This window comes from Daucus carota, chromosome 2 (assembly GCF_001625215.2).
Source record: "Daucus carota subsp. sativus chromosome 2, DH1 v3.0, whole genome shotgun sequence".
NCBI lineage: Eukaryota > Viridiplantae > Streptophyta > Magnoliopsida > Apiales > Apiaceae > Daucus > Daucus carota.
This window is the reverse complement of record NC_030382.2, coordinates 12002096-12028900: the sequence shown is the minus strand read 5'-3', so window position 1 is coordinate 12028900 and position 26805 is coordinate 12002096. Positions and strand designations below refer to the sequence as shown.

General features: G+C 34.4%; 3 protein-coding genes across 3 annotated transcripts; 2 read left to right on the top strand and 1 right to left on the bottom strand.

Moving 5' to 3' along the window:
• The first annotated feature begins 660 nt into the window (after positions 1-660).
• Positions 661-4377, top strand: LOC108210217 (non-specific lipid transfer protein GPI-anchored 7). Its single transcript, XM_017381514.2, has 3 exons — positions 661-1139; positions 2985-3023; positions 3904-4377. Exons 1-3 carry the CDS (start codon positions 827-829, stop codon positions 4026-4028), a joined length of 477 nt encoding a protein of 158 aa, XP_017237003.1. The 5' UTR covers positions 661-826; the 3' UTR covers positions 4029-4377.
• Positions 4378-9155: 4778 nt separating this feature from the next.
• Positions 9156-10025, top strand: LOC108206792 (uncharacterized). Its single transcript, XM_017377199.2, has 2 exons — positions 9156-9313; positions 9483-10025. The coding sequence occupies exons 1-2, from the start codon at positions 9299-9301 to the stop codon at positions 9933-9935; spliced, it is 468 nt and encodes a 155-aa protein (XP_017232688.1). The 5' UTR covers positions 9156-9298; the 3' UTR covers positions 9936-10025.
• A 650-nt stretch (positions 10026-10675) lies between these two features.
• LOC108209290 (E3 ubiquitin-protein ligase UPL5) lies at positions 10676-25641 on the bottom strand. The gene is made up of 3 exons (XM_017380113.2): positions 23576-25641; positions 21978-22567; positions 10676-11198 (listed from the first exon to the last, which is right to left on the bottom strand). The coding sequence occupies exons 1-3, from the start codon at positions 25398-25400 to the stop codon at positions 10935-10937; spliced, it is 2679 nt and encodes an 892-aa protein (XP_017235602.1). The 5' UTR covers positions 25401-25641; the 3' UTR covers positions 10676-10934.
• Positions 25642-26805: the final 1164 nt, after the last annotated feature.

The following is a 26805-nucleotide window of genomic DNA, read 5'->3' as shown; positions in this document are numbered from 1 at the left end:
CATCTGCTACTATAACAAAATACAAAAACCAACAAAACGAACATAAAAACGCACCTTTTCAGAGAGACAGAGAGAATTTGATTACAACTAAATTGAAAAAATAATGTTACCGAATCTAATATAAGGCTCATAGAATCACTATCAACGAAATCACCTTTATTCTCTTTCTCGCTGCTTGTTTACCACCCTTATACAGATCGAAATTCCGACCACAGAGGAGATCGGAGCCAACGATAGAACTCGACAGAGAAAAAATTTTGAACAGTTAGAAAAAAGGGTTGCTTATGTCGATGATTTTTGGTAGTAAAGGATTGGTATATTTATCAGGGATGATTGATGTCATATAAAAATAGACATTAGTTTCTCTTACTTCGCATTTAAGATTCGCATTCAATGGTTTGTATATGATCACTAGCCTCTCTACATATATATTATATAGTTAAAAATTCAAAAAATACATATTATTATAAAATATATATATAATATATTACAACATGTAATTTTCTCTTTTAAAAATAAGAAAAAAAATCTTAATTTTAGTAAAAAGATAATCTATTTGATTATTTTTTGAAGAAATTGGATAACTAAGAAAGACGGAGGAAGCCGAAAACAAAAATTTTATGAAAAACAAGCTAAAAATACTCCCCAGCAATTCTTTTTGACTTTGACAATTGACATGGACTGATAAGCCAGCACATACCTCATTCACGGGCTCACTTCAACAAAACCTACTCACTCTGTACACACGTTACTATTTCTACATATAAACTCACAGTTTTGTTCAAGACACTATCATTTCTTGTCTCTCTACTTGTACAAATCTAGAATGGGTTGTTCTGGTAATAAAAACATGGTGGGTGTGGCGGTGGCGTTGTTGGTGGTTATGGCAGTGATGACGGCGGAAGGACAGGATATTCCGTCGTGTGCATCGGGACTGGTGCCATGCGCGGATTATTTGAATGCAACCAGTAAGCCGCCGGCTTCGTGTTGTGATCCGATCAAGGAAGCTGTTACGAAACAGCTTCCGTGTTTGTGTAATCTTTATAATACTCCTGGCTTGTTGAAGTCTTTTGGGATTAATGTTACTCAAGCTGTGAGGCTTCCTACTTTGTGTGGTGTTCCTGGTGATCTCTGTCAGGGTAATTCCTCTCTCTCCCCCTCTCTCTATCTCTCTCTCCCCCCTCTCTCTATCTCTCTCTCTCCCTCTGTCTCGCTCTCTCCCTCCCTCTCCCTCCCTCTCCCCCCTCTCTCTCAATTAGGCATATTGATAAAATCTCTCCTCTCTCTCTCTCTCCCTCTGTCTCTCTCTTTCTCGCTCTCTCTCCCCCCCCTCTCTCCCAATTAGGCATATTGATAAAAACTCGCTCTCCCTCTGTCTCGCTCTCTCCCCCCCTCTCTCTCTCTCTCTCTCTCTCCCCCTCTGTCTCTCTCTCTCTCTGCCCCTCTTCCTCTCTCTCAATTAGGCATATTGATAAAAACAGATATATAGTTTCTATATGCGGCACTTGCAAATAGGATCTGGGAATGGTAAGATGTAGGCATGCTTTTATTCGGAAGTATGATCTGTGGAAGGTAAGATGTAGGCATACCTAATCGTACCTATATGCCCCTAAGAGTAGGGAGAATATTTGCGAGAATATGTAAGTTAGTACTATTTTCTATTTATCATGAATTACTGTCACTGCATCAAATAAGGACTTGGAGTCATTGATTCATTATCTTGTTAATAATCGGAATAATTTAGTGTTTACTGGTGAGGGATGTATGTTACTTGCAATGTGTGGGTGGATTGTTAATTGAGACAGGTGTGAATAAATAAATGTTTAAACTTTTAGGTTGTGTTTGGTGGGTCGGGATGAGGTGTAGAATTCTGAGATGTGGATCTGGTAAGAGGATGAAAGGGGTATGATAAAAATGCAGGGAGGGTGTGTGCACGACTGCACATAAATGGAAGTATTGGATAATTTTCGGAGTGATAATTATGCCAAGATTGCATCTATACGCTGCTAATTCATTTGATACCCAGATGACTCTGATGAAAATATCTGAATACAGCAGATATATTTGTGTCTATTTTTGCTTCTGTACTAGCATTGTTTTTATGTTGTGCTAAGTTTTGCATTTTTAAGAGGCAAGAATACGGAAAACGCTTTAGAGGATCAAGTGGCTTGGAGAGACTCTCTTTGTTAATTATCACCTCATTCCAGTTGTTGGATTTGGGAATATCAATTGGATTTGAATTACCATTTTTACATTATTGCATAGTAAATCCCTCCATCTAAATATATACTGACAACTGTGAAAAATACACCTCACGTATGGTTTCTCTCATCTTCGTCTTCTCTGATTGATTTTTAACCTCAGAACAGAGCTTCCGGTTTCGTAAGTTGAAGTAGGAAAGAGGTTCTTTTTTGGTTACTTGGAAAACTAAAAGGGTAACATGATTTTTTTTTGTTTTGTGAGCATAATACATGGCAATTGTGGCCTCTCTAAGGAATGGACGGCTGTCTTATTCTAGATAAATACGTTGAGTGTAAGCAGAAAAGATTCAGTGTGAAGGGATTTGTGCTTCTTTCTATCTTTGCCACGACTTTTTTGCATTTACTGCACTTCAGCAGAGATAAGGGGAAGTAGGTGAACCAAGTGAAAAGCTCTAAATGCATATCACACTTTAACAAAATTATATACTCCTTGTATTCTATCTTTTTTTACTTGCTTTAGAAAGCTATTATGGGTAAAAGAAATACCATGGTTTTCTGATGAGTAAATCTGCAGTCTGTCTTTCCTTTTCTGCTATATACTAAAAATTTGAGAAATGCACCCTTTTGAAGTTCCTGCTTTTACCCCCATCCCATTCTTATATAATAATAAAAGCCTGCAGTTCCAATTTTAGTTTCGGTTGCTTCAATATTTTGGATCACTTATGTTGTAAATAACTATCCAGTTCCGTGTTTAATATATTTTCTGGACTTGGTATTCTTCAGGTGGGAAAAACACCTCTTCTGCTGCTGTGCCAGCATCTGGTAATGTCATTAACGTCAATATTATGTTCATAACAGTTCATTTCTGTATGATTTACTCGAAGCTTTCACTTTAAATTTTGTGGTCAGTGATACAGCTTACTAATATCAATATATATAACTATTGCAATCAGCTGTTTTGTAATTTTTTCAAGTTATGTCATGCTGAAATATTACTAACACTTTAAATTCCTTCTAGTACATATGTCACACCATTTCACTTATAGAATGACCCTTGCAGTTCTTTTGATATATAAAGATTTCACTGATAAAATAGAAGGATGATTTAGTGCCTGAATATAGCTGTCTGCAATGAAATTGTTCTTTTTTTTTTTTTTATCACATTGATGTTGTCGTAGATAAAAAGATAGCACAAACCTAATTAATACAGATAGTCTATTTTTGCAAAGCTCGGTATCACAGCAAACTTGATTGACTATTCCAGTGCTGTGTGTATAAACATGCTTTAGTATTAACCACGAGCATGACATAATGGTATAACGAGGTATCGTAAAACATGCTACCAGAACTTCCAGTTATACGGACTATATATGGTACTCCGGAAATATCTCAGCTTATGTAGTAGTGGCTTAACTTTCAAATTGCATTAGGATAGTTGGTCAGGTTTATTAGTGGCTCTATATTAGGACAGTCTGCGGAATGTCATTGAGTTGGAATAAGAATTACAGATTCTCAAAGAAGATTACTAGTCGTATGTCTAGTTTTCTGTCGAATATATCAATTAGTTCATTTTTGCTTCAGTGATTCTGATCTGTATGACTACAAATAGAAAGGGAGAACGTACTTCATTTCAGTAGTGTAAATTATAACTAATTTTGGATGTTAAGGTGCCCTGTTTATTCTAACCAAATAATTATCACAGGAACGCCCAAGGCCAGTGATAGCACACCTAAGAGCAGTACATCCACACCAAGTGATGCAGGAAGATTAGCGTCTATTGGTATATTCAGCTGCATATTGATTTGGGCTTCATTGATCCTTCACTAGAGACATCATCCCTTGTCATCTCTGTAACTAGTCCGGCATAGTTGATTAAAGCATTTCAGTATTCAAATCGGAGCTAGCTTGCATATCTGGAGTCTTAAGCTTTTCATGTTGCCAAGTCTTTTCATTACAGAGTATTAGATTCAATTTAGTCGTCCTGTCAGTCGAAAACTCACCACCTCCTTATCCTACTAAACATCGCAATGTAATGTTCAAGTATAAATCTGTACTTTGTCGTAATTCTGTATGTTGTGTTGGAATAGACCTTTGGCAATTTCAACTATTAATAACAACCTTATCCCCTGTGTGTTCGAATTCGGTTAAAGAGTTGATAAAATTCATTTTTTTCGAATCTGTGCAGTTCTCTCTAGCTGCATTACTTTAGAGCTTGCTTGGTTTGTGCATTGTTCACCAATGCATATATCATGATTTAGTTGGTGTAATGTGATTCTTTTACTTTCTGTTTCTGTAGCAGAAAATTTGTTGTTTGAAACATGAACTTTTATGAAAAACGTTTTCAATGTATTATGTAAGATTCTGTATCAAAAATATATTGGAGGAAGATCAATTAAAGAGCGTTGGAAAAATAGTATAACGGAAAGAATCGAGAAAAAAAAAATCTTTATAATCGGTGTCCAAAAGATCCCGATGAAAAAATTATCAATTTATCAATTACATTTTGATTTAATTAAATTTTTTTAATTTATCTAGAAAATCTCTGATTAATTCTCTATAAATTTTAAATCGATAATTAAACCTAATCGTTCTGAATAATCAGATATTCAAGAATTAATAGAAGAACTAATCAAATATATTAAAATAATATTATAATATCTAATAATTAAGCTTGATATACTAGATCCAGAAAATAATTAATCGGATAATCAAATATTTTTATTCAGAAAAAAAAAATCTCAAAAATAAGTTAAGGAACTATATTTTATAAGAGCATTGAAATGCGTGTCGAGCAGTTAAAAAGAAACGTATACAATTAAATGGGACAGAGGGAGTATTAAATTGATCGAAGAACTAATCAAATATAATAATATTTAATAATTAAGCTTGTTATACGAAATTCAGAAATATATATTATAATTTATCGGTATTAAAAATTGAACCGACAGGACATATATAAAGAAATTAATCAGCTAAATGCCTAAATCCGTGGATTTCGAAAATTCTGAAGTTGGTCAAAAACACACAACTATCTGACTACACAGGGATCAGGACTGTTTGTGTGTCAATGCTAACGGTTTAAAATGATTTCGAATGATGATCGGATTCGTTTATTTTTTGTGATTTCAGTTAAATATATTTAAATTTCTTATAAATATTAGAAAATTTAATGACGTGAATAATAAATTAAGAAATATGTGTTAAAAAGTTCGATGGTTTATGAAAAAAATGGAAATATTACTCTGAGAGAAGAGCCAAGAGAGTAATCCCTCCGCCCTTAGATTGTTTATCATAAAAGTCGGGGTTTAACATGTATTTTAAATTTCTAATAAAATATAATTTTATAAATTATTTTAGTTTTTTAAGTAAGTTGAATGACAAATATCTATAAAAAAGATTCTAAAAATAAGTTATATCAAATTATATTTAAAATATACATTTTGGAACGTCTGACAAATACTGTAAAAAAATAAAAGAGAGTGAGCTGATACCAATCAATATAAACGATAAATTCAAAAATATGTGACAATCGACAAAAATTCCCCGATTTATAAACAAACGGAGAGAATGCTGCAAAAAGAAGGGCAATCGAAGAATAATACTCCCTCCATCCCTTTTTATCTGTCTATTTTGGAAAAAAAAATACATATCAAGGAATAATTGATTGTATGAACTTTTTCATTAAATATCTCTAATTAATATCTTGAAAATGGTGGAATACCCCTACTTTATGTCTTGAAAACATGAATTCAACCAAATTTTAAATAAGTCAAGCCTTGAAAATTGAAGTTATGGAGATATATTTGAAAAATTATCATTAAATTAGTTTTGAAAGTATAAATGAACAGATAAATAGAGACGGAGGGAGTAATAAATTTTCTTGAATTATTTTTTCGCCGGATGGCCCGTGAATCAACTCGTACACAACTTTGTTAAGAAAACAAAAGTATGTAAGCAACACAAATCTCAAGACATCATTGAAGGTAGTAATAAGATTGAGGATCCCATACACACATGTTTTTATGCTATCAAAAATATTCCCAACATCTTCATTGGATCTTCACAGGACTGACATTCGTTTGGTTTTCCGTAATTTAATCGATTAATTTTTTAATTATCGAAAATTAGAATTTATATTTTATAAAAATTAAATGAATTTTCAGTACGTATAATAAATGATAAAAAAAAGTTTGTTTTATTTATGCTTTTTCTTTTTTCCTATCAATCTCCCATTAGCATATAAAAGTCGCAATATTTGCTTTCGATCAGTATAAAAAAAAAAGGAAGTAATTGAATATATTTTGAAATTAATTTGCAAACTTTAATATTTCCTAATGGCAAATATGAAATAACTATTTTCCATCGTGGCAGACAGTAGGATAGTTGTGGGTCCGGGTATCACGAGTGTACAACCTGGAATAAGGTTGTATAAATGGGTCCCATTCCAAGCTCGATTCCCAAAGCATTTGTTGTCATACGACGGTGCTGATTAAACTTTGGGTCCCATTTGCACCGTCTCAGAGCATCTCCAATGGGCTCTCTAAACAAGCTCTTAAATCAAAATTTAAAAAGCAAATCAAAATTTAGTGCTCCAATGGGCTCCTAGATGCTCTTTAAAAATTTAGGAGCTCATCATCTCTCCTCTCTTTTAAAGAGCATGTAAGAGCTCTTAACTTCTTTTTCATGAATATAATATTGATTTTCCTCCAACTTTATCTCCAACAATCTTCTCTTTTTACTTTTCACTCTCATTTATATGAATAAAATATGAATAAGGAGCAAGTATAAAGAGGAGCATTGAAGTTGAAATCTTTTTTAATGTCTTAACTCATTAGGAGTCAAATATTATATTATATTTTAAAGAGTGAGTTAAGAGCACCATTGGAGATGCTCTCATGTCCTTGCTGTGTTTGAGTACTCCCGTTGGGTTCATCGAGTTTAGCCCGCATTTCATACACAGATTTATAAATAGGATTCCCTTGTGCTTCTCATTTTTCTATTTTTTATATCGGTTTTTATGTGGTGTGCCCATGGGCACATGCTAAGCGCGGAAAAATTTTATATTTACATCATTTTGATTGGTTCCTCTTTCTTGATAATAGTGGACCTCCTGCAAATATATCAACCACACCAATCAAAATCTTCCAAATACAAAAATTTCCGCGCTTAGCATGTGCACATGGACACACACTAGACAAACCGTTTTTATATTACTCTATTTTAAGATGTATATTAAATCTAATTATATATTTTTTAAAATATTCCCTTTCTGTATAAAAATGTAGATATTAATTTTTTTTAAAAATTCAAAATAATTTATCAAACTATATTTTATGAGAGTATTAAAATGCGTGTCAAGCCCTGTCTCCTAATGTAAACAATTGAGGCGGACGGATAGAGTATTATAATATGTTTCAATATTTACGAAAATAAATTTATATTAAAGTATTTGTAAGAAAAGAATCCTAAAAATATGAAACTATAGCTTATATGTACTTTATATCCAAAAAAATTGAAAAAAATATAATAAAAACTTATTTTTCCCGAATAAATAGTGTGCATGTGCAAGAATCCGAAGTTGATACTTGATAGACATAATCGATATCCCGGATATGCATGGGAGACACTTAATAATTTGCCTCATTTTGTTGTATCATCTTGTCAAGAAGCGTGTAGGATTTTAGTGATCAACCATTTATTTACACAATACGTATTTTATATTTTTTTCCTTGTCTTTGAAAGAATAGATCTGGCTAATAACTCTACGTTCAAAAACAAAAATTTTAAAAATATAAGATTAAAACGTATAATGAATTTTTTTTATACATTTAATTTTTTGATTAAGGTTGGGTTCTAAAAAGTTAGAACCTGTGTCCTTACTCCTTAGGTTCTACCTGACGGGCAGGGACTTGACACGTATTTTAGCATTCTTATAAAATTGTTTTACAAATTATTTTAAATTTTTTCTAAAATAAAAATTCAATATTTATATATTTATAATAGAAAAATATTGTAAGTTATATTATATATATATATATTAATATATATGTCTAATAATTTAAAAAAATTATAAATAAATGAGAGAAATGAGAAAATGTTTCAATCTTAGGAGTTCATGCTGCTTTACGATGACATACAATAGCCTTAAAGGTTGATTTCCTTAGTTACCTGCTTCATGCAAGGATAATGATTATATAACCATGGCCTGGATCTTTTTAAAAAGAAAATTGGAGAAATAAAAAGTAGGCACAAATTAGAGAAAACCAAAGAACATGGAAGCATGATGGTCTTGATCACCTATGCTCCACAAAACACAATGCACAACACATAAACCCACTCAAAAGAAAAAAGATTTCTCATACATGAATCCTCCATGTGGCATTGCCATTTCATCATCTACTTTTGTATAAATATATTTTTTAAATATGGGTTTGTCTGGTGTGTTCTAAGCGCTAATATTATATGTTTGAAAAATTTTGATTGGTGCAGTGGTTGTATATATAGGAGGTCCATCATAATTAGGATATGGAAACCTATAAAAATGACTAAAATTTATAGAATTCTGCGCTTAGCATGAGCACATGCTAGAAAAATCGTTTAAACATATCTGCCAAGTAATGAATAGAGTCAAGTAATTCGAATTTTTATAATATATATGTATAAGTTTAATATTATTTTTATATTTCACTAAAATCTATATTTTAATCCTATCCAAAAAATTATATACCATGAATATTATTAAAATTAAAATCGGATTACTTGAATTTCTGAATACCCCATTCTAAATATTGTATAATAGAATAAATCTCATGATGACTTGACATGTTGATCTTTTTTTTACCCTTAAAGTGAAACCATATGCAACTGGACATGCTAATGTACTCTTTATGTCAGTGTATGAGATGTCAATTTGCTCAATAAGATTCCTTGTAATTTTTTATGCCTAAATTTTTTTTGTAAAATTAGTTGTACTGTAATTTATACCACTATAAATAGCTCTCATACTGATCATTTCCCTTCATCACACTCTCACTCGCTCTATTATTTTCCTCACTTTTAGATCAAAGCTCATTCAGCCAATTTCCCATTCATTAGCAATGGCCGCTATTGAGGTGATTAAGTTGAAGTTAATTTATTTTTATTCATTTATGCATTAGTTGTGATTATATATCTATCAGTTTAGTCTCTAATTAACATAATAAGGACTTATGTAGCTGTGGTTGACAAGATTCGAACTCTCGAAGGAAAACTAACTGAAAAGTGGACTTGTTATGTTTGCAGGTTGAATCAGTTCCACAAACATTGCCAGAAGCAACAACACCTGTGCCTGAGGTGATCGCGGCCCCGGAAGCAATCAAGGAAGAGGTAGAAGTAGCACCAGCAGCTGCAGCCGAGCCAGAGGTGGAGAAGCTGGCTGAGGAAACTACTGAAGCTGTCATACCAGCTGAGGAGCCAGTAGCAGAGCCAGTTGAAGTTGAAGAACCGGTTGTAGTTGAAGCTGAGGAACTTATCGAGGCACCCGAAGCTGTAGAAGAGGCACCAGAGGAAGATACTCCAGAAGTTGAGGTAGAGACTGTTGTCGAGGCAGTAGTTGAGGAAACTCCAGTGGAAGCCGCGCCAGTTGCCCCGGTGGAAGCCAAGGAAGCAGCTGCAGCTCCCGTGGAGGAGACGCCAGCTGAGGCTGTGGCTGAAACCACCACTGAAGTTCCGGCTGAGACCAAGACTGAGGAATAGAGTGTTGAACAATGTACGCTATACGTGCATGATATGGTGTGGTCATATGTTGTCTTAATTTTGAATATTATGTTTCTTCTAAGTTCTCTATATCAGTGTCTAGTCTACATGGTTTGGCAAACTAAAGATCATCATTGCATCTAATGAACGACTATAAATATAACGGCCAATTAATCGGAAATCAGTAAGCCCGTTCAACATTACAGAGCAATCGGAAAACTTTGACTACAGCATCCACAGCAGAGCAACCGGAAAACTTAACAGCATCCACTGCAAACAAGCTCCTTAAAACCGTTTGGCTCAACTCGTTTCCAATTAGCAAGTCTACAAAAGGCATGTTCTTTTTGTCGACTTACTTCAATGTGCAAGAGATGAACTGTCAAGCGAAAACTTATCCACCAGCAGAATGCAGTAAGAGCAAAATAAAACATGCACACAGGAATATGAAATACATTGTAGGGATTTGTGCTCCTTTACATGGAGGCATACGAATCTCCTACAAGTCATGGCACTAGTCACCGAAAGTCATCAAGTTAAAACAACTAAAAATCACAATACTTTTTAACAGATCTGTCAAACTGGAAGGAACAAATAGTACATAAATGCATTAACACATAAGTTTAATCATATGGGAACGCAGCATCTACTAGAAGTTTAAAATTTTAACGAACCCAGCAACCTATAGCATACATGTCCGCTAATTTTTAAATAGGTTTATCCAACTCTCAAGAGAGTACACCTTGAAAACAATAAAAGCAAATAACGTAGGGAGGGATTTACTTCTTGCCTTATTTAATGTTATATACCTATATAGACAACTGACAACAAAAAAGAAGGAACTACAATATTCATTAACGGAACCACAAAAGAAATTGCAACTTCTTACAAGTCTACAATTCAAAAAGGATAATTTAACCTATAATTTGTACAAGCTGTGAATAAAGATTTGTATGTACGGCCAAGTTTTTTCTTTCTGGTCCCAATGATGCAACTATTGATTTACCAAGTACCAAAGCTGCATCCAACATGCTCCTGAGTGATAACAGAGAGACGATCTTGCAGGACTTTTAAAGATGGATAAGGTGGAAAACACAACCTATAGAAGCATGTGTGTGAGGAAGGCAAGCGATCATGGGTCTCTGTGGACTTGTAGATGTAGAGACGCGAAGCCAAACCACTAAAACCTTCTACTGGTAGATATTTCACTGAAGTCCAGAAAAAGAGAAGAACCTTCCTTCGCTCTGCTGACATTTCCGCAATAGTCTGCAAATTTATCAAAGATAATTTTAGCAATTAGGCTAGAAAAACAGTAATCTTGCTTTGTCTAACAAATCTACAAATCTATCAATGAATGGAAATAAGAAATAGCTTGCTGGTTCATTGAGTGAGCAGAGCCAGCACTAGTGCCCAAATTTGCACTTTATAAAAAGAAAAAACTGTTGTCGACAAGTCCACAACATCTTTGGCTCGAGACAATACCTTGTTGACACAAGATTGTGAGCAGAATACATATCTGAACATTTAAGGTAGATTAGAAATGCAATCTAATGACTATAATCATGAAAAATCGATAAGAGACACGGTATGACAATACTTATTAGTAAAATATGTTTTCCAGCTGGTGTTGACAGAGGAGACTATTAACAGGAGGTTGATGACTGCATTTTTGGGACACATTCACAAGGCATTTTAAGGCTTGGGAGATACCGTAGGTTATATTTTATATAGAACTCTCTTGTCTTATGAGATCAATCATTCATGTTGTGGTAGTAATAATCGTCGCTTCAAAAAAAACCATAAGGAATATTTCTCTAGTGGCGCTAAATTATAGAATTAAGTAACAGGAAAGGTCTAACGTCTTGGAAGGCCACTATCATATTGGACAGCCCCTTCTCTGTTATCAACATAATATTTATTATTTTTCCCAGTACCGAGTAGTCAATGCTAGCAGAATCTTATATGAGATTCCCTTCTTAAATCACATTGGGATAATTAATTCATCAGTCCCTCAACTATAGGCCGTTTATGACTTAGGTCCCTGAACTAAAAAGTCCAATAAATAAGTCCTTTAACTTTTCAAAAATCTGATTCGCATCCCTCCGTCAGAATTTGACTAACGGATGTTAGTCAATGCTGATGTGGAAATCGAAAATAAAAATAAGAATGACCTTGAAAATGACTTGGCAAACAAAATTTACGGATTGAAGTGAAATTTTGATATGTTAATGTACGAGTAATTTCAAGAACATCGGTGGTGAAAGTTTTCGATTTTGAGTTCACTAACGTATAGAAATATGCAGATTTTCGTAAGTGTTTTTTTCCTGTTCTTGAGATTAACGGGTAGATTTCTGTACGTTAGTGAATTCAAAATCGAAAACTTTCACCAGCGATGTTCTTGAAATTACTCGTAAATTAACATATCAAAATTTCACTTCAATCCGTGAATTTCGCTTGCCACGTCATTTTCCTGGTCATTTTTATTTTTATTTTCGATTTCCACGTCAGCATTGACTAACATCCGTTAGTCAAATTCTGACTGAGGGACGCGAATCAGATTTTTTGAAAGTTAAAGGACTTATTTATTAGACTTTTTAGTTCAGGGACCTAAACCATAAATGGCCTATAGTTGAGGGACTAATGAATTAATTATCCCAATCACATTTTATCATAAAATACATAATCCTTAGCATAATAACATGTGGGCACAATGATGTTAACTGAACAGAAGAAAAACAGAACAAGCAAGTGTAGGCACACCAAGAGTTATGCATCTATATGTTTGTGAACTTCATAAAACAAGCAAAAATTACAAAAGTTCTTGGAAGATGGCGGGACAAATGTTTCTCTCTCCATTTTTATTATTAGTTGAGAGCCTTACGAGTAAGCTGGCTTACCTATTCGTTTCTAACAAGATGACTAACTCTAGAGAATTCAGAGTACTTGCTCACTATGCTGAAATATTAATTGACTTTTAGAACATTTCGATAAAGAACTGGACATTTAAATAAGACTAAATTCAACTCACTATTTAGATGTTTCCATGGCCCCAGAACACTTCTTACAAGGGATAATTTAATTTAACCAGTGCTCTAAACACCTAGATGCAACTCTGTTCGCCTTCTTGGCAGTTTCCTAGTACAATTAGTAGTATACCTTCTATGTTATTCATCTTATACACCCTATAGGCATACACTAATATGAAGATCAAAAACTTAAAGTTTTACCATGTTAACTCTCAATATATAAATATAAATTAGGAATAAAAACTCACTCTATCTATAAGCATGTACATCTGTTTTACGATATATTCCAATCAAATAGATGAGGAATCTACATGACCTGCTAAGGATCACAGAGGAATCTGAGGAAGTAGAGTTCCTCCTACACCCTGGGGTTCTAGGCTAAATTATGAAATCATACATGGGATTTAAGAAAATTTCTGTTATATCTAATTATATCTTATACTTAAACAACCACATTCTGCCTACTTATTACCCATGCACGCATGTCAATGATAACACTTCAACCCTCAACCTATGGCTAGAGCACTGCCCCTTTAGTACCTCTTAGTATGACATTCAGACACAGTTGCAAATCATTTTTGAACTCAAGTAATCTTGGTGTTTATGTTCATATCCGTTATCTTATTATTTTATGATTGTATATCTTTATACCCAGATTTAAGAATATTAGTTATATGCCCAAAGCTTCAGACGGTATATTTTATTATTTATACCAGTCACTACTTGCTGAGAACAAATTTAAAAAGGGACATGATAAAAAAAACGAAAATAATCAACTTGGATCAATTCACTATAGAAAATCATAAATATATGGGTTAAAGCGATTCAACTGCAGGCCAAGTCTAAGAGCAGACCAAAAAACAACAATTGGGTTTTCATGGATAACCTAAACATATCATTAAACATAGCAATCCACTACTTAGTAGACTGAATAAGGTCAAGCACAACTAATACATGCTCATTTGGCATATGCATGATGAAGACGACAATCCTAAGCTTTAACTTGAAAAACTCGACTATTATCACTAAAAATCATTTGAAGTCAATCAAACATTCCACTTTGCGGGACGAGTTTTTAAAAAAATATAATCTCCTATAATATCTCTCTCATAATTGTACCCGTGATTTAAGTGATGGGTATGATATACTTATGGTCATGGTACAACTTCCCTGGCAAGTTTTAGGATAAATAAGGATAAATCTTACAACGTGATGACTCCTATCCCTATTTTATATATATATATATATATATATATATATATATATATATATATATATATATATATATATATAAGGAGCGGAAGGAGGATAATTTGGTTCTTTGGTATAGTACCGTGAAATAAATATGAACCGTAAGATCTTATTTTTTGATAACAGTTAAGATATATCTATATAATATCCAAATATAAATAAAATTTATACTTTCAATGTACTAAGTTAAATAGAAGTAGGTTTTGTAAATAGTATTTTTTTTTTTTTTAATGTTCTAAACACATAAATAGAGGTTTTGTAAAAATTAAATAAGAAGCAGATTGTGTAATTATTTATGTATATGTCTAAATACAACAGAATAAATACGAACCGTTATATATTATTATTTGATGAACAGTTAAGATTATAAAATAATAAATATCTATTTATGTATAATATTTAAATATAATACATAATTTATATTTTTGATGTTCTAAATCAATTAGAAGTAGGTTTTGTGATTAAATATAATATGTTCTCTATTCTTTTTATGTTCGAAAGAAAATAAAAAGAGGTTTTGTAATGTAAATACCATGGGTCCAAATGGAGAATGATATTTATATACTGCAAACACTACATAGTAATATAATTAGAATAATGCACAACAGATACACTCATACACATTATACACACCAATTATAATTCAATAATTTAATATATTAAGTTTGATACAAATATGTATATATAAAGGCTAACAATCAATTGCAAACTAGTTTTACTCCAAGAACCTAAGACTCATTTCCAACCATGGTTGTCAAGTCGACGACTAGTCGGCAAGTAGTTGACAAGTCGACATAGCAGAGAACATCGACCCATGACTGAACCCGGCTAATTACTTGACCTGAACTTAAAAATTAAGGGTTTTTAATAAAACTTACGTGATTTTTAATAGAAACCTAAAGTCATCGTTTCTAACTACCTTCATCCCATCTCCTTCATTTCCGATCTCATTGATGCATGATTGCGTTTGTTTAGTTTATTTGACTCTTTGATGCATTATTGTGTTTTTTTAGTTGTTTTCACTATATAACTTTGAGTAATTGAACTTATTATCTATTAGTTTTATTTGAATTATGGAATTGATGTGTTAAATAATGTTATATAATACAATTACTCTAAATATATGTATGTCGCCTATTTTACAACATTTTAAGACTAGTCGTGCGACTTGTCGACTAATCAATTTGAAGGTATTTGGACGCCTAGGCTGAACTTGTCGACTTAACAAGCTTGTTTCCAACCACAAATCATTTCATAATCAACCGTCCAAATTTACTTTATATTACTGTAGTCATCACCAGCATTGAAAAACCTTACTATAAGCACACTATATACAGGGCTATGCAGGCTCAAGTAAATGTTGCTTTGTTAAACAATGTGTGGGCTTAAAACATTTTGTAGTAGATTTTATGTTTGGCTTGTTGACTTTGTGAATAGGCTATATATATAACATCTCTCTATAACAAACAGTTGATTAATTCTAAGTACATTTTCGTTTCTTCTCCTTCAAGCTTCTAGTATATTCTTAGATATAGTTCTAAATATATTACGGTATCAGAGCCAGCCATGACTGGATCTTATGGATGAAGTTTTGTATTTCTTCGATTCATCTGATATTACATTCCTCTTCTTTGATTAATATTCAGTGATTTTGCGATTGTTTTTTTTGCTTGCATTTGCGACCGGACTTCGACTTCGTGCTTGAGATCACGATCTTCATTTGTATCAATAGTTTGTGTGTTGAATTGAGATTTCGATACGCCGATTTGTCGTTGGTCTCCGTTATTGAAACCCTAGTTTCATTATTGATTTAGTCATGTTGCCATATATTTATATGAATGTTGTTCAAGGCACGGGATCGAGCACTACTTGTACAACTAATGTTCCACCAGTTGAACCAAATTCAAATAAATCACTTCAATTTGATGTAAATTTGATTAAGAACAATTCACATCCTCTTTTTCTTCATAATGATGATCATCCTGAAATAATTTTAATTGCTAAAAAGTTGATGGGACCTGAGAATTATGCTCCTTGGAGTCAATCTATGCATATTGCTCATAGTGCTCGCAATAAATTTTTTATTGTGAATGGTACCTTTCAACAACCTAATTGGTTCTGTTTTGTATGCACAATGAGGAGTGAATGATATGATCATCACTTGGATCTTAAATTCTGTAGTTGGTGATATAAGTTGAAAGTCTCTACTTTGTCACTTCTGCAAAGGATGTACAAAATGAGTTACAAGAGCCTTTTTACGGTGTTAATGGACATTGCATTATCAAGTTTTGCGTAATATCCACAGTATTGAGCAGGGCAACACCTCTATTTAAGCATATTTCCACAAACTGAACGGTTAGTGGGATGAATATGCAGTTCTTGAACTACCTGTAAATTGTGTTTGTGGTGCTCACAAGTTACGGAATCGTAAGCTTTTGCAGTTTCTCATGGGTTTGCATGATAGCAATTCTCATATTTGTGGTCAGATTCTCATGATGAGTCATCTTCCTTCTTTGTCACAAGCTTATGCATATGTCAAGCAAGATGAGAAGGCTAGACGAGCATCAATTGTTTTGCAGATTCATGTTGCTAATTCTTCGGTTTGGACCGACAATTATGTTGCAGCAATGGTTAAACAGCCAAATTTTATCAAGACTGATAAGAAACCTGGTTCTACTGTCATTAAGCAAGTCATCAGGTGTACTTTCTGCAACTTCACACGACGTACACGGAAGAACGGTTTCAAACTCATTAGTTATCCTCCAAATTGGAAAACAAAAGGAGAAGCCAACTTCCACTACTGCATCTAATGCTCAATTAAGAAATCTTCCTTCTACTCTTAACGCTGATCAAGTCAATGTTGATTCTGCACAATCCAGTTCTTCTATATCCCAAATGCAGCAGCAGATCAATCAATTCAAACAGATGATGCAAATGTTTGTTGGGTCTAATAAAGGCTATAAGAGCCCCGAGGACCACTGGTATGGCTTTTTCAAGCTTATCTGAATCTACAATTCATGCAATACATTCTGATGTCTCACATGGTCTGGTTAGTAAATAAAGTCATACAGGAGCAACATACCACATGTGTTGCTCTATTGACTTACTCACAAAAGTGATATGTTCGTCTAAACCAATCATTGTTGCACTACCGGATGGTACCAATTTTGTTGGAGATTTGTTAACAAGCTTCTGTGTCAATGCTCCTGCACAGATTGGGAGAGTGGAACGTAAACAAAAACAAATTCTGAGCATTGCTAGGTCTTTACGTTTTCATGAAACAATTTTCCTTCTTTTTTTAACTCAGTCTCATACACCAGCTGTTACAGATCCTGTTCACGATTGGTTAACCAAATATTCCTCTCCATTTGTTTTTTTAACAACGGAAACACTTTTGTCTTTGAGGCATAAAGTTTTACACCTCTCACAACACAACCTCCCATGGATCAACATACACATTCTTTACCTATTACACAACACTTTTGTCTTTGAGCCATACAATTTTACACCTCTCACAACACAACCTCCCATGGATCAACACACATTCTTCACCTATTGCACAACAATCCTCACTTCAATCTCCTGAGAACACATCTCTTCTTGCTAGCTCAGTACCTTCTAGCTCAGTACCTTCTGATGATTGGATCAGTTCACCACTTGATGTTAGATGTCGACACTTTAGTAAATTAACATCCTGAGCAGGATCAATTAGTCTTGCCTTCAGTTAGGAAGTTTACAAGAGTTGTCAAACGCCCTGTGTGAGGCATAAAGTTTTACACCTCTCACAACACAACCTCCCATGGATCAACATACACATTCTTCACCTATTACACAACACTTTTGTCTTTGAGCCATACAATTTTACACCTCTCACAACACAACCTCCCATGGATCAACACACATTCTTCACCTATTGCACAACAATCCTCACTTCAATCTCCTGAGAACACATCTCTTCTTGCTAGCTCAGTACCTTCTGATGATTGGATCAGTTCACCACTTGATGTTAGATGTTGACACTTTAGTAAATTAACATCCTGAGCAGGATCAATTAGTCTTGCCTTCAGTTAGGAAGTCTACAAGAGTTGTCAAACGCCCTGTGTGAGGCATAAAGTTTTACACCTCTCACAACACAACCTCCCATGGATCAACATACACATTCTTCACCTATTACACAACACTTTTGTCTTTGAGCCATACAATTTTACACCTCTCACAACACAACCTCCCATGGATCAACACACATTCTTCACCTATTGCACAACAATCCTCACTTCAATCTCCTGAGAACACATCTCTTCTTGCTAGCTCAGTACCTTCTGATGATTAAATCAGTTCACCACTTGATGTTAGATGTTGACACTTTAGTAAATTAACATCCTGAGCAGGATCAATTAGTCTTGCCTTCAGTTAGGAAGTCTACAAGAGTTGTCAAACGCCCTGTGTGGTGTGTGGTGCTCTAGATTATAATCTTCCAAGTACTCCAGCTCCTTCAGTTGTCAAATATCATATTGACAATTATATCTCTTCACATACCATTTCTTTAAGTCATGCAGCATTTATCGCTAATGCAATGCAAACCACAGGACCCTAAAACCTTTGCACAAGCAGTTTTGAATGAAAATTGGGTTGCTGGAATGAACAAGAAGTTAGATGCTTTAAAACGTAACCACACTTGGACTCTTTTTCTACCACCTGGTAAGAAAACTATAGGATGTTGGCTTACAAAATTAAGTATCATGCTAATGATAAGATCGAAAGATATAAAGCTTGTTTGGTTGTAAAAGGGTACACCCAAGAAGAAAAGGTGGACTTTCATGATACTTTTGAACCGGTAGCAAAAAAAGTCACAGTTAAATCAGTTTTTGCTGTTGCAGCCTCAAAAGAATGGCCTGTTTATTAGCTTGATACAGACAATGCCTTCTGACATGGAGATCTCCATGAAGAAATGAATATGGACCTTCTTCCTCTGGGCTAAAACATCACTGGATTCGCATATTTAGTTTACAAGTTACAGAAATCATTATATGATTTACTGCAAGCTTCCAGGGAGTGGAACACAAAACTCTTAGATTTCTTGATAGATTTTGGGTTCAGGCAATCTTTAGCAGAATACTCCATTTTTATTCATAAACAAGGAACCAATACTATTTTAGCAATGGTTTACGTTGATACCTTTACATTAGCATGTCAAGTTATATGATAATGACAACTCGGGCCCTTTCATCAATAATCCTTCTCTATATCGAAGTCTAAGTGGGTAAAGTGCTTTATTTGACCTTTATTAGGCCAAACATCAGCTATTCTGTTCATTTGCTAAGTCGGTATATGCAATTGGGAACTTCTCTGATTTCTAGGCAAGCTAGGAAACAAAGTGTTACTTCACTTAGTACAGCAGAGGCTGAATACAGGGCCTTTGCTACAATTATAACTCAAGTTATGAGGTTAAAGTCTTTGTTAGCCGATCTTGGTTTTGCTATTACTTATGTTGTTTCTAACCCTTCGGTGATAACCAGGCAACCATTGATATTGCTCTTGATCTAAATTAAATTTTAATCAATAGGAGACAACATAATAACATAAAATTTATTAAGAGCGATACTAGCTTGTGATTAAAATTCAAACAATGGACTATTATGGTAAACTTAATAAATAGTAACATAAAAAAATGTTTTATGTTTACTTTTAAGTTAAATACGTAAATTTTTATATTAAAAAAACATTAGTTTTAAGGCTTGGTTCTACAATTTAATCAATGAGAATCATTGGTTGTGCAAATAATGAAATTAAATTTATTATGCAATTTTTCATTCTTTTTAAACTAAAATTATTTAGTTATTACTCCCTCCGTCCCCTTATACACGTCCCATGTCTTTTTCCACGTAATTTTACAAGCATAATAAAAAAATACTTCCGCTTAATATTTTTGATTTTTTCTTATGTGAATAATAGTTTATGGCTTATCTTATTCAGAAAAAGAAATTCAAAAATATTCATCAGAAGTATAATTTTTATGCGCGTTAAATTACATGCAAAAAGTCAAAGAGACATGTATAATGGGATGAAAGGAGTATGATTTAACAGGGAATGATAATGTATGAGGTTTTTAGGTTTTCACTCGAGTGTTGCTCCGAATATATAATATACATCATCTGTGTAAAGCCGTTGAAGTTCAAAGGAAGATAAGAACAAAAAGGGCACCTTAAAGCTCAAAGTTTAACGTCAGAGAAGACACCGCAATACAATACGAATGAATGAATACACCCCAATCGCACAATCACAAACAAAGACGGCTTAATTCAAAATCAGGTTTCAAAAGAAAAATTTTATTAAGGCAACTACAAACAACTTTATGATAACTTCTTAAGTTGCATTTAAGATGCTTGTCATTGTTCAAATAAAATACACACCAACTACAACATGCATTTTCTTAAGATATACCACCATTGCTGCACAAAAATTTTACTTTCTTTGCTTCCCTATGTCTAAACAGGTTTAAAGTCTAAAATGCAAAATTCGGAAATTAAAAAGGGGGTGACAGTGAACTAAAAACAAGTTTAGGACTTTTGAGTGTACACTGAACACAAAAATAGGAAGATTCAAACAATGCATATAAGTGTATCATGGTATCACCTCTAATAAACATTTATGATATTAACCAAGTTGTCAGTAACTCAACTCGACATTTTGTGCGGACTGTAGACTATTTAGATATTGGTTTTTTGCCGAGACTCATTAGCCAGAAGCCTAATACCAGAATATAAGAGAATGCATAAAGCAAAAGACTCAATTTACTTCCACTCTTCTGCTATTTTGAGCTGTTACTAATTTATCACTCTTAAAAGTATCTATAACAGTTTTTAATTAACAAGTTAAAGCCATCCTTTAAGAAACAAAATTAGTTAACCGATGGCTTGTCTGCACATAGTTTCACAGAATTACTAATTCAATCAAAAGCATGCTGGAAAACACAAAATGGCACACAGGAAACAAATCCATATAACAGGGTCAAAGTACCACAACAAATTAGTGGTACGTGATGCATAACAAGGGCAGGAAGTGGTTTAACAAGGTTATAATGGCCTATCTCTGCAGAGAATCAGCAAAAGACACAACAAATCTGCAGAGCTTTTCTCTATTGGCGATGGCCAAATGCAGATATTTTAATTTTCACACAAGATACCTCCACTGAGGCTCAAATTATCAATGTGAACCTTTCAATACCAAGAGAAGAGGGGTTCAATGAGCTGTAACGCTAAAATGTGTTTATCCCTTAGGCCGTTCACTTGGATAATATGGAACGAGGGAGAATGGAACGAAATTTGTACTCTAAATTGGGGGTGATTAGAGAAAATGTCTATAGTTTCCATCCTTTAATCATTCCATTACAAACTATTTGAACTAGAATTCTAACTCACATGTTTTAAAACGAATGCTCATTCCACTTTAATATCATGCTTTCCTACAATCTTCATCACAGAAAATTTAGAATCACTCATATATAGTCACTATTTTCTCATACTCTCTTCTCCACAAGACTTCTTTATAATTATTCATTCCATTCTCCCATCATTCCATTTCATGCCATCCAAGTGAAAGCAACCTTAATAGCTTATGTTTTAAGCCACATATTCATTTCCCGACCAAATTAAAAATAGAACAAAAGATATTCTACAATCAGGTCTAAGCATTTCATAAGAACATGAATGACCTTATATATACACCACTAAACTTACAACAATGAAAAGCAAAACATGCAAGCACATACCTTCCAGAACCATAATATTTGTGGATCATCCTCTTTGTAGCCATTGTATTCAGTATGAGCTTTCCAGTCGTCAACAGAAATTGTACTTTCGCGGCCATACAATATCCAATCAAAATCTTCAAGCTCTAAGCTTTGAAAAAAGAACTTCTGGTACTCTGAAGAATTCATGATATCAGAGAAGCCCTGGGCAAAATGATATACCTGCTCTGAGATGGATGTGACAAAACGGTGTTGTATGAGAAGCTCAACATACGCCCGCCTATTTTTACTGTTCACAGAAAGATTTCTCCCGTCATGGCAAAGTTCAACAACTTTAATGGATCCCAACTCATCAACTTCTCGAACAAATGTTAGACCAAGAGCATCTTGATCAACTGTCTCGGGATCCATTTCCAATATCTTTTTGCAGCTACTATACATAAATGGATCTGCATCTTTTATATCCTCCAGAGTAACATTCATACCCGCCAATTGCAAGAAGAATATGCGATCAAAGACGATCCCAACTTGTACTTTATGCATCAGGGCAAGGGCAATAACCCGTCCAGAGAAGGTAAAGTACTCTAGGTGCAAAGGATGAACTTTCGATGCTGCAAACAAATTGATTATACAAAACACATGCATCAAGTAATGACAATTTTGGAGACTTAAAGGGTAATCCCCAGTTCACTGCCTAAATGTAAACAAAGTGAGAAATCAAATGCTAGGTGATGCATCAAAGATTAGGCACCATACAACCTTAAACAACTTCCTTGTATAACAAAGTCAAAACACATAATGTCACATCTTCAAATTAAAATAAAGATTCTTACTCTACATCTGCACTGCTATTTTGATAAATGATAAGTTTTTATTACAAAATGAGAGATAACAAGATTCTTTTTACACTATGATAAACTTTTTTTCTCTAAAACTTTAAGAGGAATAGTTCATATGAAGTAGAAAAGTTTTATAAACGGCTGGTGGTGGATACAGCCATCCCCCAAAAGCCAAAAGCACCTATAGAAGAACAGGTTAGTTCACATACTGAAATCTAATCCTTCTTTCCCACCCTCACTCACACAGCCTCAACACAAGACCAGTTGTTAATAACTTAGAGAAAAAGTCTAAGCTACTTTGGCATGGATATGTTTGCATCACCGATAAAGAATAGGGATCAGTGTTATGTACTGCAAGATGATAAAATCACAACTATAGGCACCTGTATACAGCAACTTTAGAAGAGCTCAGGTATTGTAATGTTTCTATACATACTCAAACAGTTGACTAGCAACAGAAAGAGTTAAAGAACAGGGACGTAATAACTGTCTCTAATCAGCAACTTTGAGACCTCAAAGCCCCACCTTTACTAACAGTAATCACTGATTATGGCTAATTTTTTCAGTGGTTTCTACTTCAATACCTTCTAAGCATATAAGACATATTTAAACCATAGTAAGCTTGCATATTTTGACCAGTAATGTCCAACTATTTGGTTAAGCTAATATTTAATGTTCCAGAAACCACTTTTTCATTGATCAAGCACAGTTTCTAACCTGTGTACTGCCAAAAAAAAATGAATTATACAGAAAAAACTAGCTAAAAGAGATTTTGCATACCTGGATTTGGAAAGAACCTTCTCCGATCATTTGGACAAGCTACAAAGAGGGCATTTTGAGGATTGAAAATTTCTTGGCAGACCAAGCAAAACCATTCCCGCAACACACCAGGGCCAGTAGCTTCTTCATTTTTAAACTCTAAAAATAAACCAGCACGCAGAGTCTCAGTTTCAGCACGAGCAATATACTCGAAAGATTCAGCCAACAGTTGCGATCTGTCAATAAGCATCTCATGTAGCTCCTCATATTCATCCTTAACCTCGGGAAGCAACATCATCGCAAGATGCCTCCTACACTCAAAATTAGTAACCTCTTTATGCTCAAGAATCCATCGGTGATCATCGCTCCTCTTAGCATATCTGGTTATTAGGAAACATATAGAATCTTTTCTATGCCTTAACTTTGTCCAAAATGCTTCTTCCGCACCTTGATAGAGTTTAGAGATGCTATTTAATTCTTTTAATATAGCAAGATAATGGCACCATCCTAGACGAAGAATTTCGCCTTCCCCTTTCTCTTTTCGTGCCAACCAAACCTCCACTTTCCCAAGGCAAAGATACATTTTTTCCAACAATCCAACAAAGATGGAATACAGAAACTTAATTTCTTCCCCATAACAAGAGATATTATAACCAACCTCGGAAAAGGGTATCGAGATAAGACCCCCAAGTATCACTTGCTCCTTGATCACAGTTATCAAAGGAATCAAAAACGCGGAAAAATCACTAACATCATTCAACAAAGGTTGCTCTCCTACTGTATCAGACTCAACCGTTACCGTCAAATCATGAGTTAAATTAGCAGCCAGTTCACTAACAAACATAAATATATCCTGAAACGCAATGAGTGCCTTACTAATTTCACTACCCTTACACGCAATAGACCGCCCAATCCCAATATATTCCACCATAGACCCAAGACTACACCGACACAACTTATACATACCATCATTCTGTGACTTCCGTCTCAACAACTTACAAAATTCCAACAGAATAGGCGCACATTGCGGATGAATACTTTTTGGGTACATATTAATTGCACTAATAAACTGACCTATCATATCCTCCGCACACTTCTTATTCCCATCCAAACTCGACAAATACAACATCACGATCGCAGCAGGCGCGCACGACGATATAAAAATCTGCAAATGCCCCGCAGCCTGCTCCGTACACGTCTTAGGTGTCATCGTCAAAAACTCCGCCAACTGATTCTTCACATCCACTCTCTTAATCCCCTCACACTTCTTAAAAACCTCACGCTCGCCTTTACACATCCGACAAATCGTTGACACCATCATATCAATAACCTGCCACGCCTGCGGATGATCAGTGCTCCGCATCCTCCCAACCAATTGTAACCCTGCATCCTTCTGAACATCACACTCTGCCAACGTCTTCTCCCATTGCAGCTGTTTCCCCCGATAAATTAACCGTTGCTCGATAACCGGGATTCCAGTAATCCCTTGTATCCTCTCGTGAACCGATTTCACAGTATCAAAACAATTCGCTTGAAAAACAAGCGTATTTCCCCCGGAAATCATCCTTACGAAGAACTGAATCCTCGTATTAACCTCGAGCCCGCGGCTAGAGGACGCAATTGAGGAACTACAACTCGTATTGGGAACGATTAAGTGATTAAGTAAGTGATTAGGGGAGTTTACCGAGGGGAAGGACGAAACGGCGTCGTTTGAGTCGTCCTTGCGCATTCGGACGGCGATTAAGTCGGGGGAGTGATCGTCGTCGTCGTCATCGAAGTCGTAGTCGTAATCGTCGAGTTTGCGCTTGATGCGTTGGTGAGCGGTGGAGTCGAGGAAGGAAGACATGTGTTGCGCGGGACGGAGATGCGCGATGATCGGGAGAGTTAAGGGGAGTACATGAGGAGGTGATTTGATTAAACCCTAGGTGGAGGTGTGTGTGTTTTCTTTGTTTTTTGTGTGTATAGGTGTGTGTATAGGTGGTGATGATGAGAATAAGCGAGAGAGAGAGGGAGAGAGCGAGGGAGAGAGATGAGAGCGAGAGAGAGTAAAGAGAAATGGAAAGATTATTGTTACTGTGACTAAACAAACGAGTATGAGTATTTCACTGAAAATTTGGTTTACTTTTTTATTAGTTAAAATAAAGTAACATGTGAAATTACATGGAAAAAGAAACTTTTATGAGTTTTCGTGGTTTTTGCTGTTACGATTTACGTCGGCATAAAAAAATATTATTTTATAAAACTATCCATTCATTCTAAAATAATATATTGGGATAAAAAGAGAATATTATTTTAATGAAATTATTTTGTGCATTGAATTTATGAGTATGAGTATGAGTATTATGAATATAAGAAGAAGAAGATTCTTCACGAATTTTTTATTTCGTTTTTTGTGCATTGAATTTATGGATACAGAATTGTTAAGTATTTTCGGTGAAAATGAAGTAGAAATAGTTTTTTTTGATCAAATGAGATAGAAATAGTTAAGTGAAGATGGAATAAAGCATAGAATCGACGCGGTTTATTTTCAGGAAAATTAGGGGCCGTTTGGGTGAACTTAAAATAAGTGCTTATTGTTTAAAGTAAAAAAGTGAAGTAGAAGTTAGAAGCAAGTTAAGACTTATAAGTGATAAAAGTGTTTGAGAAATAAGTATAAGCCGTGAGACAAAATCTAGTAATCGTAGCTTTTTTTAAGTAATTCTTGAATTCTTACACAAACGGTACAAATAAGTGCTTATAACTTATAATTCAGAAGCTGGGCTTATAAGCCCGTGCCAAACACCCACTAAATTTTGGCAGCTTTTGTATTTTCTTCGTGTAATTAGACTTTACCGGTAGTACAGGAAAAGAGTATGCTGGGCCAAGTTTACAGCATATGGGCTCAATGCAGCTAAAGTAAATTATTAATGTGAAACACAAGGTGGGCTTTACAAAGGGTCTCACCATCCATGGTTCCAAACCCAACCTCTAAGCAAAGTGGCAAACAGGTGATGCAAACCCAGTGAACATACAACTGCAGACATGGCCTTGTAGAATTTTGTTCACGTTTTGCTTTTCTACTTTTATAGCCACCGAGAGCATCACCAATGCTGATTTCCAAATTTGTTAGCTATAATGATTATGTAAATTGTTTATACAAGTTTTTTGCTAACAGGTGAGAAAAACACTCCAATGGGGTTATGTATAATTATATCAAGTTAAAATTATACATAATAGCTTTACTAGTTCAACAAATATATTGACTCAAACAT